Raw genomic sequence first — 16,397 nt, 5'->3', positions numbered from 1 at the left:
GAAAGTGAGCTCCTGGACTTCACACGTCGGCTTTGAGAGTGACCTTTTTCGAGAGGACGGGAGAGGGAACCTGCAATATAAAGGACTCCGACGCTCAAGTATATGAGTTAGGAGATAAAACAAGACTTGAAAGATATTAATCTGAATATTATTGTAATTCTGTCTTTCAAAGAGTGAATACAAGACTTATTTATAAGCTGCCAGTGACCTAATTAAGGAAAGAAATAAAATGGAACAAAATCTATACAAATACAAAAAAATCAAATTTGTACTAATTACAAAATAAAATCTGTTCTAATTATGGAATGTATCACAATACTCCCCCTCAAGCTGGTGAATGTATATCTATCATCTCCAGCTTGCAAGTAAGGTCTTGAAGCTGCTCCGTGGGAAGCCCCTTGGTGAACATATCTACCAACTGAAGCTTTGAAGGGATGTATTCGGTGGCTATAAGACCACTGTCCAATTTCTCCTTAATGAAATGTCGATCAATCTCTGTGCTTTGTTCGATCATGTTGAACTGGATTGTGTGCAATGCTGATGGCAGACTTATTATCACAAACCAGTCTCATAGGAGCTTCATATTTTATTTTGAGGTCGTCAAGTATGATCTTCATCCATAACAACTCACAAACACCTTGAGCCATAGCTCTGAATTCTGCTTTTGCACTTGATCTTGCAACCACATTTTGCTTCTTACTCCTCCACGTTACTAAATTTCCACCCAAGAACATGTAGTATCCTGTGGTAGATCTCCTATCAACAATTGATCCTGCATAGTCAGCATCAGTATATAATTTCATGGATAAATTTTTCTCCTTTTTAAACAACCTCTTTCCTAGAGAAGACTGTAAGTACTAAATGATCCTATTTACTGCTTGTAAATGTCTCTCTCTTGGTTCATGCATGAATTGACTAATCACACTAACTGCATAGGCTATATTAGGCCTGGTGTGGGATAAGTAGATAAGTTTTCCCACAAGTCTCTGGTACTGTGTCTTCTTCACCTTTGGGCTTTCTTCATCATTTCCAATCCTGTGATTTTGCTCTATGGATGCTCTAGTGGTTTTACAACCCAACTTGCCAACTTCTTTAAGGAGATCAAGTATATATTTTCTCTAAGAAATGAAGATACCCTGCCTAGAGTATGCAACCGAGGAAGTACTTTAACTTCCTGAGATCCTTCATCTCAAATTGGGCAACTAACCTCTCCCTCAAGGTTTGTTTTTCAAGCTCATCATCGCCTGCAATAATTATATCATCGACATAGACCAAGAGCAAAGTAAGTTTACCATCTTGGGAGTGTTTTATAAAGAGAGTATGGTCACCTTGGCTTTGCTTGTACCCCAAAGATACCATAGCTTGAGCGAACCTACCAAACCAAGCACGAGGAGACTGCTTGAGACCATATAGGGCCTTCTTTAGTCTACAAACTTTATTTCCTCCATTAGTGGCACCATATCCAGGTGGAATCTCCATGTACACATCTTCCAAGCTTTCATGTAAGAAGACATTTTTAACATCAAATTGATGCATCTCCCAACCAAAGTGCGTTGCTAAGGAGATGATGATCCTAACCGTATTCATTTTTGCCATTGGAGCGAATGTCTCCTCATAATCGATCCCATAGGTTTGGGTGTATCCCTTTGCAACCAACCTCGCCTTATACCAGTTCAATGTGCCATCAGCCTGACATTTAATTGTATATATCCACCTACAACCCACTGCCTTTTTGTCTTTCGGTCTCTCTACAATCTCCAAAATCTCATTTCTTTCCAATGCACCCATTCTTCATTCATGGCTTGAACCCAGTTCTCATCCTTTAAGGCTTCTTGTACTGATGTAGGGATTCTGATAGAATCAATAGCTGAAATAAAACTCTAGTGCTGTAGAGAAAGATTTTTAGTTGACACAAATTGGTATATCAGATATTTGGCACAAGATCTTTTTCCTTTTCTTAAGGCAATTGACAAATCATCTAGGTTAGATTCACAAGAGGCATCTAAGGTGTCCTCAAGAGTATGGGTTCTTACCTCCAGTTTGGATGATTGAAGTTGTTGTTGGACCAGGTCGGGTATTTTTCTTCGCTTGTATTGGTTCCCAAAGCGTATGTCCTCCTTATGTTGAATTGGTGATGATGTTGGTTCATGTCAATTTTTCCTTTCTGCAATCCCATTTTGTTGAGGGGTGTCCACACAAGTTAACTGATGAACAACACCATTATCTTTGAGGAAATTGGAAAGGTTTTGATTCACATACTCTCTCTCATTATCAGAACACAATCTTTTAATCGGGCTCCCAAATTGTGTTTGAATTATACGGTTAAAGTTTACAAACAATTGGAAAACTTCGGATTTGTCTTTCATGAGAAATATCTAGGTAACCCGGGTGTAGTCATCAATAAAAGAAACAAACCACTTTGGACCAGAAATATTACTGATAGGTGCAGGTCCCCACAAATTCGAATGAACAAGATCAAAAGGTTTAAAACTTTTATTAGTACTGGGACGAAAAGTTGTTCGATGGTGTAGCAAACTCACAAACATCACAATGAAAAGACTCATGTGACCTTTTTGTAAACAAGAAAGGAAATAAAGACTTAAGGACACTAAACGAAGGATGACCCAGATGCTTGTGTTGAAGCCATATTTGGGAAAATGACCAAGGTTTTGAACTTGTCTGATGATTGAAAGTGAGAGCCTTTTGTCGGGTACACTCTTTATTGTCCTCATGCTGCAAAATCCTGGAAAACACAATGGGAGTGGGAAAATGTCACAACACAATTTAAGTCTTGGGAGATTCTATGAATAGACAAGAGGTTATTAGATAGTTTGGGAACATGGGGCACATTGTTCAAATGAAGGGAAGATTGAATTTGAATGTTACCACAACCGGTAATTGGAGTATGAGAACCATTAACAACAATGATGTGTTGGTTACCAGTTAAAAAGGTGTAGGATGAAAAATAAGAAGAGTGAGGTGTCATATGATCAGTAGCACCAGAGTCAGATATTTTTAGTACCAGAAGCATTAAAGGATAGGAAGCTAGAATTCTTACCAGCCATGATTAGGGAACAAGAGCTAGATGTCTCACTGAAGGGGTCCATAAATGCTCGTAGACATTCCAATGACTACGGCAGAAGGTGGTTGACGGCGGAGGATGGCGTCAAACGGCGACCAGTGGTATATGTAGTGATTGGGCACTGAAACAATATCAATTGCAGCAATGAAGGCTGCCTGGAAGAATGCAGAAGCAGAGCCCCTTGGATCGGAGGCGCTGATACCAACTTGAAAGATAATAATCTGAATATTATTGTAATTCTGTCTTTCAAAGAGTGAATACAAGACTTATTTATAAGTTGCCAACGACCTAATTAAGGAAAGAAATAAAATGGAACAAAATCTATACAAATAAAAAAATCAAATCTGTACTAATTACAGAATAAAATCTGTGCTAATTATGGAATGTATCACAACAAGAAGTATATGCTTAAATATATGCTCGAGTGAATGGTATAGAGAGAGATGTGCACAAGCTTGTTGCTCGTGGCTAGTGTGTGGGAATGTGTTGAGGGTTCGATGAAACCTGGTATTTATAGGAGTGAAGCGTAGTTGCAGGTCCTTGTGACACCCTCTACCCCTCACATATATATTAATAAAGGAATAAAAATTCAAATATTAATTAAAAGTATTTTTAAAACATTTTTAAATACAAGCTTTTCAAATGGATAAAAGGCTCACATTCACTTTCTTCTACATCATATTCAAATTTGTCCAAATAAATAATAAAGTCATCTCGACTCAAAGAAAATCATATAAGTCTCATACAATTAATATAGAACCTATATCCTAATGTCACATCTTATCAGAGCGTGGTGTTCCCGTGTCCTCTAGCATGAGGTTCTTCATAGTCATCCACCTATTCATCTGCTCCCCCGAACACAAGTTCAAGATCATCACAGGATCCAAACACAACAACACACAGGGAGTGAGTTATCACATTCCTAGCTAATAGAGAAACAAGACAATTAAATATACATATTATATAAATGAGATACCACTTGCTTAAACATAGCTCACGTAACTTCACCACTTCATCATTCAAAATTCACTTTTCAATTATCAATCACATTACACAAGAATCCCACACTTCGATCAAGATATAATAACACATCAATTAGCAAGCATATGCAATAGTTATGCTAAGACTCAATCTTATATGCAATGTGGTACCATGTCAGTGAAAAACCACCCTGGGGCGCTTAGGAGTACATAACAAGACACACCACACAATGGGTTTGTCAGGTCACTCTCACTAAGTAAGATCATAGGGAGACCAGTCAGGGTCACGATGTTTTGCGAGAATGCTCCAACCATATGAGATCAGCATAGGCTTAAAGGAGCACTCAAACCCGGTGACCCCCAAGGCCTACACTCCGAAGAGTCCGTCAGGGCCTCTCCCTCCTGATTCAGGTCCAACCCCTAAAATAATTTTTTTTTTGCATGCAGACACTGCTCATGAATTATACAATACCCACGACCTTACACTCGTGTTTTAAACACGTTCAACACAATCACACTATGATTTAACACTGGCTCCTAAATAGGAAACCTACATTTTCTCTTTAACACTGCGCATCAACGCTTTTCTCAAGATAACACTGGTCGGGTTATTGTACAATTCATAGCTTACAACGCAAGTAATTTCACATCAAGTGTTAACTACACACTTATCCACAACTAGAACTCATTCACAATTTCACTTCTCATAGTGTGACAATCCACCATCACATGTTTACACGTATCTCACAAATTAACACATGTTCAACTTTACACTTATACTCAATCTCAATAACAATATTATAATCTCAAAGCAACATATTCTTCTACAATTCATCACATACTCACAATTTGAATCATCATTTCATATCCTCAATATAACAATTTATATAAAACACTATTACAACATTAGGACTAAAACCCCTTAACTAATATTACACAATTATATCAAAATCATAGGTCGAAATATACAAATATCAAGAACACAATTTATCAAGCAATTTTCATTAGGACATCAATATTTTATTTATAATCATAAAGGAAAAAATTGCAATTTAATAAACATCTCAAAATAAAACCCCAATTTAATCCTCTAAGGATCCCTACACATGTTCTCACTAATCCCCAACTGTGAATAACTCATCCCTTACCTCTGAGCGGACTCACGTGTCTTCAGCCAGGGATAGAAACATCTTTAGCGGTTCCCTGAAATTCTTTCAGTTATTCCTCCGACTGCTCCGATAGAATTCCCAAACGTCAGAGAGACGGAGAAGAGATTGAAACCTCCACTTATACTGTCTTCATGCGATTCCTTTTTCTCCCTCCACGAATATTATCTCGCAAATCCCAACGGTGGAAGCGTGCGGAATTGAATTTCGAACAACATATCCAAATTTCACAATAATCCAACGGTTAACGAAACCGGGATCATAGTTTTACCAAGACAGCTCTGGGTTTCTGCGGGAAAGAAAAAGGCTACAATGCGAAGGGTGTTTCTCTCAGTTCAGACATGATATCGAAATTCCCAACGGTGAGAATGCTCGGAATTCTGTTGCGAACATGATACTCAAATTTCACGACGATCCAACGGTGAACGGGTTCAAGATCGTCATTTTTCTGAGACTGGTTTGGTGGGCTGCGGGAAAAAGAAAGGGTTTTGAGAGGAGAAGGGGAAAAACGAAAATGAGGCCAAAAGGAGGCAGCTGACTTAATATAACTATTTATACCTAGGGTACTCAGCCTATTATTTGCTCTATATTTATTTATTTATTTATTTTTTTACTAAAAAGCTTTTTAAATTTATTTACGAAAAATTGGGATGTTACAATTCCACCCCTCTTAAAAGAAGTTTCGTCCCCGAAACTTGCCGAAAGATCGAGAAAAAGATATCACGCATATGATTTTCAATATCAAGTTGTGTGTCTAGTTGAAACTCTTTTTCTGTTACTCCGATCACAAGACTCCTCTGCACTTAACTATTAAATCCGATGATCCTCGTTTACTCAATGATAGTATTACATAAGTAAGTCTTCTCACGAGAGTGACATCTCAACTATAATAGAATGTGAATGACATACTATTTGGAGTAGAATAATATCATAGGAGACACTAATGACAAATTGAAAAGAACAAACAAACACAAGGAGACGTGACTGATCACATGGTCGACTCTTTTTCGAACATCGGACGGTTCAAGAAAGATAATGAGTTTCGAGACTCTCACACTCTACCAATCCTAGTTCACATTGACTATCGAGAATACATGATTTGCCTACCCTTGAGTCTAAGCCTCTTCCTTCAACATGATCTTTCTCACTTTCGTATACTTGACTCATAACTCTCACTTAGGTTCAAGAATTGTAACGATTCAACTCTAAGGTTGTCTACTTGATACTAACTGGGTGCTAATTAGATAAGTAATACAGATTACTCCCTACTTCTGTAAGTTTGTTCACCTTGAGGTAATCTTCACACATATATACTCATGTCACCCTATAACTTTGCACTTGAACTTGAGGTTTTGATTGTTGTTTACAATATCTAACTCTATAACTAGGACACTAGTCATATCATCGGTTTCCTATTCAAGCTCTAACTACTAATCTAGTTCTAACGTTTAAAAATAAACTCACAACAAGATTCTTGAGAATTTTATCCATCTCTTTTATTCCGGATTCAACTCCAAAGATCCTCACAATGTATTAAACTAACGGTAATGTCTCCCAAATATTATGGTGAACACCATGGTTACCTATTCTAAATCACATATAGGATAAATCTTTTCATAAGTCTTAAGTTGTCAAGAAACATTTATCACTATTTGTCCTTCTACAAGCACTCCTCTAAACTTAAAATTATTTCAATTATTTTACTACTCCAATAAGGATCTACGCGGCCAAGATATCACTCAACGGTTTACAGTGACCGACTTTTCTATGGACTTATGACTTACTCCTTACAAGGATCTCATCCGAAAACTTAAACTTACTTGAGTCATCTCCAACTAGAATTAAGGTTAATTCAAGGAATGCTAAAATAACTTTTGGTTCGACTACTGGTTAAGGAAATTTTATCTTAATCTTAGGTTTCATTCAATCTCAAAACAACTTCTACCCAAGAAGGATTTAAAGCTATCTCTCACCTAAAAAATAACATACTCTAAGGGTCAACATCATCTAACTAAAATGCATACGAAATTCTTAGTACGAACATGATTCCCAAGGGTCTATAACAACCTTAAGGTATACCCCATAATTCAACTTAACTGGAAACATACTAAACACTATTCATTGAAACCACAACACTCAGGGTAGGAGATCCTGTCACACATTCCACGAACACATAGTGGTCATGACCAGGTACACATAGAGGCCACAATAGGTACTAAGGTATTCCTTGAAGCATCCACAAACTTTTCCAAATTAAGGTAAAAAGAATTAAGATTTATCTCGCTAATCATACAACTATCATCAATAATCTTTTAGGTCACCTACCTTACGCAAGAACACTCACTCTTGAATCCTTCTATGCTTAACAATTAATGTCTTACTAACTACCTTACACTCTTCTTAAGGTTCCACATTAAACCTCTTAGCTATACTTCATAACTTTTCCAACTACCCTATGTTCTCAAACAACTCTATACTAGATATTTCTCACGAACTACGATTACAAGTTTCTATGGGTACTACACTTATAAGATTCTCAATCTTGCACTTAGGTGGTAACTAAGCATATCCTCAAGGAACACAAATACATGACTTACTAAGTTTGACTTTCGTCTATGGGTAACAAGGATAATGCATACTCAAGTGTTTCCTCTCAAACATCTTAACGTGATTGTCAAGGACGAAGTCTCTCTTTATTCGTAATAGAAGTAACAACAAGAAAGATTATCAAATAGTTTATCTAGACATGATTGGAAGATGAGCAACTAATAACAAGATGAACACTCGATTGATTAGGAGATAATAATTTTGAATAAAAAAATGATCACTTATTCGGAATCAACAACAATATTTCAATGAATTCTAGCAACAAAAACATGACCACAATGTACACTCATATGAAGACATTAACAATCACTTGATTGTGATAGAAACATCAGTAATCCAATTGTTTGATGTAGTCTCATAACACAAAGAATTAATTATACTTAGGCTTTCAAGTGAAATCAATTTATTTGACTTAAGCACGCAACACAAAAAAAAAATAGGTTGCACTAAAATTAGAAGGTACGATCAAAAGAGTATTCCTTATGAAATATAACTTGATATGAGTCATCCAACTATAGAGTATTAGCATCACTAAAAACAAGAAATCACAAACAACCATACTACCTATGCAATTAAGGAAGAACACCATACTACAACTATATATACTTAGAATTATAAGGTTCCTATAACAAGTATATAACGTACATTTAAGAAGTAAGAATTAAACAATTAATAAGGATGTATTGAGGAATCACAAGCTTCAATAACTACATTCACGACTACACACAAAATAAGGGAGTTAAGTAGTCATGCGTTTACACATCAAGAAAGACACACTCATCCAAGATATATATATGGTCCAAAAGGTTCTTGCAACACTAATCCACGCATCAAAGGAGAAATAAGCTAACTAACAACATACACACAGGATGATAGAGGTTCGTTAGCACATTATCAATCAATATCAAGACTACTTGCATCACCCAATGGCTTGCCATAATGTCCAACCGCACTTCGCAAATTATAGAGATGGCCAGTCTCATAACTCATGACTCAACAGTGAATTTATGGTATAGCAAACATTAAGGATGCAAGGCACATACAAGCATTATTATTAAGTCTTATTTAATCATGTAGGAGAAAATACAAATAAAAATTCAAGCATGCTCAACAAAAGTACTCATAAGTAACCACACAGAGTGCACACCAGAATATGATAAGCACAAAACACACTGGCCGAAAGGTTCGACCTGCTCTGATACCACTAAATGTGACACCCTCTACCCCTCACATATATATTAATAAAGGAATAAAAATTCAAATATTAATTAAAAGTATTTTTAAAACATTTTTAAATACAAGCTTTTCAAATGGATAAAAGGCTCACATTCACTTTCTTCTACATCATATTCAAATTTGTCCAAATAAATAATAAAGTCATCTCGACTCAAAGAAAATCATATAAGTCTCATACAATTAATATAAAACCTATATCCTAATGTCACATCTTATCAGAGCGTGGTGTTCCCGTGTCCTCTAGCATGAGGTTCTTCATAGTCATCCACCTATTCATCTGCTCCCCCGAACACAAGTTCAAGATCATCACAGGATCCAAACACAACAACACACAGGGAGTGAGTTATCACATTCCTAGCTAATAGAGAAACAAGACAATTAAATATACATATTATATAAATGAGATACCACTTGCTTAAACATAGCTCACGTAACTTCACCACTTCATCATTCAAAATTCACTTTTCAATTATCAATCACATTACACAAGAATCCCACACTTCGATCAAGATATAATAACACATCAATTAGCAAGCATATGCAATAGTTATGCTAAGACTCAATCTTATATGCAATGTGGTACCATGTCAGTGAAAAACCACCCTGGGGCGCTTAGGAGTACATAACAAGACACACCACACAATGGGTTTGTCAGGTCACTCTCACTAAGTAAGATCATAGGGAGACCAGTCAGGGTCACGATGTTTTGCGAGAATGCTCCAACCATATGAGATCAGCATAGGCTTAAAGGAGCACTCAAACCCGGTGACCCCCAAGGCCTACACTCTGAAGAGTCCGTCAGGGCCTCTCCCTCCTGATTCAGGTCCAACCCCTAAAATAATTTTTTTTTTGCATGCAGACACTGCTCATGAATTATACAATACCCACGACCTTACACTCGTGTTTTAAACACGTTCAACACAATCACACTATGATTTAACACTGGCTCCTAAATAGGAAACCTACATTTTCTCTTTAACACTGCGCATCAACGCTTTTCTCAAGATAACACTGGTCGGGTTATTGTACAATTCATAGCTTACAACGCAAGTAATTTCACATCAAGTGTTAACTACACACTTATCCACAACTAGAACTCATTCACAATTTCACTTCTCATAGTGTGACAATCCACCATCACATGTTTACACGTATCTCACAAATTAACACATGTTCAACTTTACACTTATACTCAATCTCAATAACAATATTATAATCTCAAAGCAACATATTCTTCTACAATTCATCACATACTCACAATTTGAATCATCATTTCATATCCTCAATATAACAATTTATATAAAACACTATTACAACATTAGGACTAAAACCCCTTAACTAATATTACACAATTATATCAAAATCATAGGTCGAAATATACAAATATCAAGAACACAATTTATCAAGCAATTTTCATTAGGACATCAATATTTTATTTATAATCATAAAGGAAAAAATTGCAATTTAATAAACATCTCAAAATAAAACCCCAATTTAATCCTCTAAGGATCCCTACACATGTTCTCACTAATCCCCAACTGTGAATAACTCATCCCTTACCTCTGAGCGGACTCACGTGTCTTCAGCCAGGGATAGAAACATCTTTAGCGGTTCCCTGAAATTCTTTCAGTTATTCCTCCGACTGCTCCGATAGAATTCCCAAACGTCAGAGAGACGGAGAAGAGATTGAAACCTCCACTTATACTGTCTTCATGCGATTCCTTTTTCTCCCTCCACGAATATTATCTCGCAAATCCCAACGGTGGAAGCGTGCGGAATTGAATTTCGAACAACATATCCAAATTTCACAATAATCCAACGGTTAACGAAACCGGGATCATAGTTTTACCAAGACAGCTCTGGGTTTCTGCGGGAAAGAAAAAGGCTACAATGCGAAGGGTGTTTCTCTCAGTTCAGACATGATATCGAAATTCCCAACGGTGAGAATGCTCGGAATTCTGTTGCGAACATGATACTCAAATTTCACGACGATCCAACGGTGAATGGGTTCAAGATCGTCATTTTTCTGAGACTGGTTTGGTGGGCTGCGGGAAAAAGAAAGGGTTTTGAGAGGAGAAGGGGAAAAACGAAAATGAGGCCAAAAGGAGGCAGCTGACTTAATATAACTATTTATACCTAGGGTACTCAGCCTATTATTTGCTCTATATTTATTTATTTATTTATTTTTTTACTAAAAAGCTTTTTAAATTTATTTACGAAAAATTGGGATGTTACAGTCCTTGTTTGTAGGAACTGTTATAATCTTTCCAGATAATTTCCAGTTTATAGATAATAGCCAGTAGCTTGTAAATAATGTTAGAGATAAATTGTAGCTTATAGATAAAAGCTAGAAGATAATTGTACCTTGTAGATAATGTGTGGTTTTGTAAATAATTAACTACCTGCCAATAGATAAAGATTTCAAATATATTCAAATATTAATAAGTTAGAGATAACATGTCAGTTAGGGAGCCCAGCAGCTAAGGACCGAGTGTCGCGCTCCTGTTGTAGGAATGATATGGAGGGTTGACATGTGTCATAGAGTGTCATGTAGGGTGTCACATGTATTTTGTGGACTCTGGACAGTACAACAACAAAATCAGTCCCCAAAGTTTAGGTGTTAGGATAAGCTATCTAATGAAACTAGGAAAGAATCAAAGATTACAAATTCAAAACTGAATTTAATTTGAATAATATATCTCAACAAAAACTAAAATATCAAATTGTCAAATGATAAATCTTCTCTACAATGGCGGTCAGATTTAATTGAAACTATTATTTGTTTATGTGAATAAGTGAAATATGCCACAAAATAATCATTCTCCGATGCTTCAAAGAGAATTTTGCAGAATTCTACTGTGTTTTGAAATTTAGGGTTGTAAAATGTCATATAAAAGTTTTCTTACTGAAATGACAAAATCATATATGTTCTTTTGCAGTCTTGCTACTAATTTTGTTCACTGATGTCTTGCAGTGAAGGGAGAAGAAGGAGATGGGTCTTTCCCACGCTTGTAGAATCCCATGGGTTTGAGGTAGTATGTAACAACTTGATAATGTTGTTCATATTTTTGATTGATGGATATTGTTTATTATTTCAATATAGCAAATTAGTGTACCATCAGTCCAATATTTTATAGTGTATAGCCATCTACACATGATTGACCTTTTGTTGCCCAATCTTTCAGTAACCTCTCATGTTCCATTCTTCTCAAATGCTCTCATGTTCTCATTATTGACTTGAACTCAATTCTTATCCTTTAATGCATCTTTGATAGAGATAGACCCTTAACATTAAACTCTAATACATTAACTAGAATCACAAGGACCACAATTTAGAAAGTTTACACTTGCAGGCCCAAATCCAAGCATTTGTAGGTGGAAGGGGTGCATGTGCATACATGGGGAATGTCATTTACTATGACATTCCATGTAATTGAAAGAGTTTGTTATTTTCTTGGAATGGATGAAAGATAATGGTTATATGGGTAGTTGTGACTGGTAGGTATTGTTATTTTTGCCTATGGGCATTATGCTTGGGATTTGGGGAAATCATTCCTTTAGCTGGGTTGTTCTACTCTTTAATTAATTAATTTATTTTTAATTTGAACAATATACATTTCTTTGGGGATGTATATTTGTACTAAAGGGTCTGAAACATATGAATATATGAGGAGGTAGTTTTGAAACTGAGTTTTTATGGCAACATTGGTTTTGAGCTTAGATGTGTAATGTGTTTTAGTTTATCACCTAATATATGGTTATTCTTTATCGATAACTTGTTTAGATTCATCATGTGATGGCTACATGTTAAATTTTTGTTTCAGGATGTGAAGTCATTGGACAAAACCCATGGGATGAAGATAAGTGGTTTATTGCCATATTGGTTCCACATAGCAGAAGGTGTTGTGCGTAATGATGTTGATATGCAATCATTATTTCTGTTGACAGGACCGAATGGTGGTGGGAAATCAAGTTTTCTTAGGTCAATTTGTGCTGCTGCACTACTTGGGATATGTGGACTCATGGTTCCTGCAGAATCAGCCCTAATTCCTTATTTTGACTCCATCACGCTTCATATGAAGTCATATGATAGTCCAGCTGATAAAAAGAGTTCCTTTCAGGTTTGCTATTGGCTCATGCTTTCCTCTTATGTTCATCCATAGTAAGATATTATATAATGTTGATTACACCCTAACACATGGCACTAGAGATTGTTCAAAATTGGGACTAAAGGAAAGAATGAGATCATCGAAAATAACTCAAACTCAATCAAGTACACGAGTGAGTAAGGTAATCTGCTTGCTAGTTAAATGTTAAGTATGCAATAGCTAAAGCTTCTACCCAATGGAATTTAGGAACCGACATTTGAAAGAGAATTGTTCTGTAACTTCCAAGAGATGGGGTTTCTTTCTTTATGCAATGGCATTTTATTGTGGAGAATTCACACGTGCTAGTAATGAATGACACCATGTATTTTGAGAAACAGATAAATTCTGACTTACATATTCTCTTATGTTGCTAAATTGCAACTGTTTTATTGATTTGTCGAACTAAATTTGAGTCATATGGTAGAAGTATTGAAAAAGTTGCACTACCTCAGTTTTATCCTTGATAAGAAATATCCATGTCACATGAGAGCAATCATCAATGTAAGAATTAAACCATAAATAAAGGCAGGTCCCCACACACTGCAATGGACAAGAGGGAAAGTCTCAACACCTTTATTATTACTACTTGGAAAATTTGTACCTGATAATGGTCCGGAGAGAGCAAGAAAATGATGACTAACTGCCTAGTAGGCAATGTTGAGGGGAGGGTTGCATGAAAGCTTGTGGAAGGGGAGATTATAATCCTAGGGACCCTTACATTTTGTTTTGTGCATTTTGTATAGAGATTATATGCCCATATATTGTTTGAATTGTGGCTTAATACTTGGAGTGCAATACAATTAGTTTTTCTTTCCTTCTCTCTGTTTCTTGTCACATTTTTTTGGCTGGTACCTGTTTAGACTAGTTTCCTGTGGCTTTATGAAATTATCCATAAAATTAAATAGTTGTCTTTTGCTTGATGGAATTACAATTTTTATAAGTATCTTGAACATTTGATCCATCTTAGTATCTGTTTCAGGTTGAAATGTCAGAACTTCGATCCATCATTGGCGGAACAACCAACAGGAGCCTTGTACTTGTTGATGAAATATGCCGAGGAACAGAAACTGCAAAAGGGACTTGCATTGCTGGTAGCATCATTGAAACCCTTGATGGAATTGGGTGTCTGGGTATTGTATCCACTCACTTGCATGGAATATTTACTTTGCCCCTAAACAAAAAAAACACTGTGCACAAAGCAATGGGCACAACATCCATTGATGGACAAATAATGCCTACATGGAAGTTGACAGATGGAGTTTGTAAAGAAAGTCTTGCTTTTGAAACGGCTAAGAGGGAAGGAATTCCTGAGCATATTGTTAGAAGAGCTGAATATCTTTATCAGTTGGTTTATGCTAAGGAAATGCTTTTTGCAGAAAATTTCCCAAATGAAGAAAAGTTTTCTACCTGCATCAATGTTAATAATTTGAATGGAACACATCTTCATTCAAAAAGGTTCCTATCAGGAGCTAATCAAATGGAAGTTTTACGCGAGGAAGTTGAGAGAGCTGTCACTGTGATTTGCCAGGATCATATAAAGGACCTAAAATGCAAAAAGATTGCATTGGAGCTTACTGAGATAAAATGTCTCATAATTGGTACAAGGGAGCTACCACCTCCATCGGTTGTAGGTTCTTCAAGCGTCTATGTGATGTTCAGACCAGATAAGAAACTCTATGTAGGAGAGGTAAATCTCAACTTATAGTATGTTTTCATAATCTGAAGCAATCTTTTTCCTAATTTATTTTACTTCTTCCTATGTAGGAGTGATACTAGAATGCGAGAAAAAAAACTTGACACTGTCCGTATAGACAAAATTGAGCTATATTTAAAGTTGGTTCTTGAATAAAACAAAGGGGTAGATATCCCTAATTCATCTGGGAATCATTAATAACACCAACTTATTTTGATTCTAATTCTATCATTAATTCTGACTATCTATCATTTTTCTTTCTTGTTTCTTATGGAGTAAGAACAACTTAAAAAAATGTTCTGAATACTTGGCCAATTTATTTGTTGGATAACAGAATTGATTCAAGTTAGGATAACTAATGGTTAATAGTAACTATTTTTAGCCTAAAGCAGTATTTAATATATTGTTCATAGCTGAACCTAGCAATTCCGGTGCGAATTAGCTCATATTTGTACTTCATATGATGAGATATGATTCTCTTCCATGAGTATCTCGCGTGAAAGATCATATGAAAAGACAGATGAACAAATATCCTTTTTTTTTAAAAAAAAGGGAGAGGACAGCATCAATAAAGAGCCAGCATCCCAACTAGGTCGTCACCCTAACTCTATAGATCCCCTGCAATCCCAAACCCAAATTTATTAATAAACAAAAACTGATCAAAAGAACGAAGACCATGTGGTGGGGGGGCTAGGCCAATACCCTAGTCAAAAGGAACGAAACCTAGATTCAAGGAGGCCCATTCTGTTACGGGCAAAAGGAAGCAAACAAAAATTGGGAACACAATCCCAGTATTGAGAAATTTGATTCATGTTGTTATTTTCCATCCCTTTTAGCACAATAATAGGAAGTTGTTATTTATCAAAAAAATGTAATGTTGCAAATTACTGGCTTAGTTTGCTTGCTATCATGATTTCATACACTTTTTATTTTTTTATGAATGGTTGTCAATTTACTTGATCTCTTGTTGGGATGAATTGTTGATAGACTGATGATCTCGAGGGACGGGTCCGAAGACATCGATTAAAGGAAGGAATGCATGATGCATCATTCCTTTATTTTCTTGTCCCAGGTAAAAGCTTGGCATGCCAATTTGAATCTCTGCTCATCAACCAACTTTCTGGTCAAGGCTTCCAACTGAGCAATATAGCTGATGGTAAACATAGGAATTTTGGCACTTCCAACCTGTATACATAACTAGTCTATAGACATTGATATTATCTACCTCAATCGCGTATTTTTGCCTCTTTTAAATGGCTCAAAGACTTCAATCATCGATGTTAAGTTTAGGAAACAATGTCTGCAGCATTTTTGTTAGAATTAGTTGCTGCAGCTGCATTTATGTCCACATCTTCAAGTGTGGAAATTCTTGTTCATTAGCTTGTAAGTACAAAAGTGTTTGTGTACGTTTGGAGTCCCGAGAGAATATACAAGTACAAATGAACAAATATATTAGTAATGAATGCACTAGACAAATTTCTCGGC

General features: G+C 36.0%; 1 protein-coding gene across 2 annotated transcripts in view; it reads left to right on the top strand.

Moving 5' to 3' along the window:
- Positions 1 to 16,397, top strand: part of MSH1 (DNA mismatch repair protein) — a 43,361-nt gene extending 26,964 nt beyond the window's left edge. The window contains exons 13-16 of one of the 2 annotated variants that reach the window (XM_026123975.2): positions 12,046 to 12,103; positions 12,896 to 13,192; positions 14,199 to 14,906; positions 15,900 to 16,397. In XM_026123975.2, coding sequence (XP_025979760.1) covers positions 12,046 to 12,103; positions 12,896 to 13,192; positions 14,199 to 14,906; positions 15,900 to 16,109 — 1,273 coding nt within the window. In that variant the 3' untranslated portion in view covers positions 16,110 to 16,397. 2 annotated transcript variants of the gene reach the window in all.

Source organism: Glycine max, chromosome 10, assembly GCF_000004515.6.
Source record: "Glycine max cultivar Williams 82 chromosome 10, Glycine_max_v4.0, whole genome shotgun sequence".
Lineage (NCBI taxonomy): Eukaryota > Viridiplantae > Streptophyta > Magnoliopsida > Fabales > Fabaceae > Glycine > Glycine max.
This window is presented reverse-complemented; position numbering and strand designations above follow the sequence as displayed.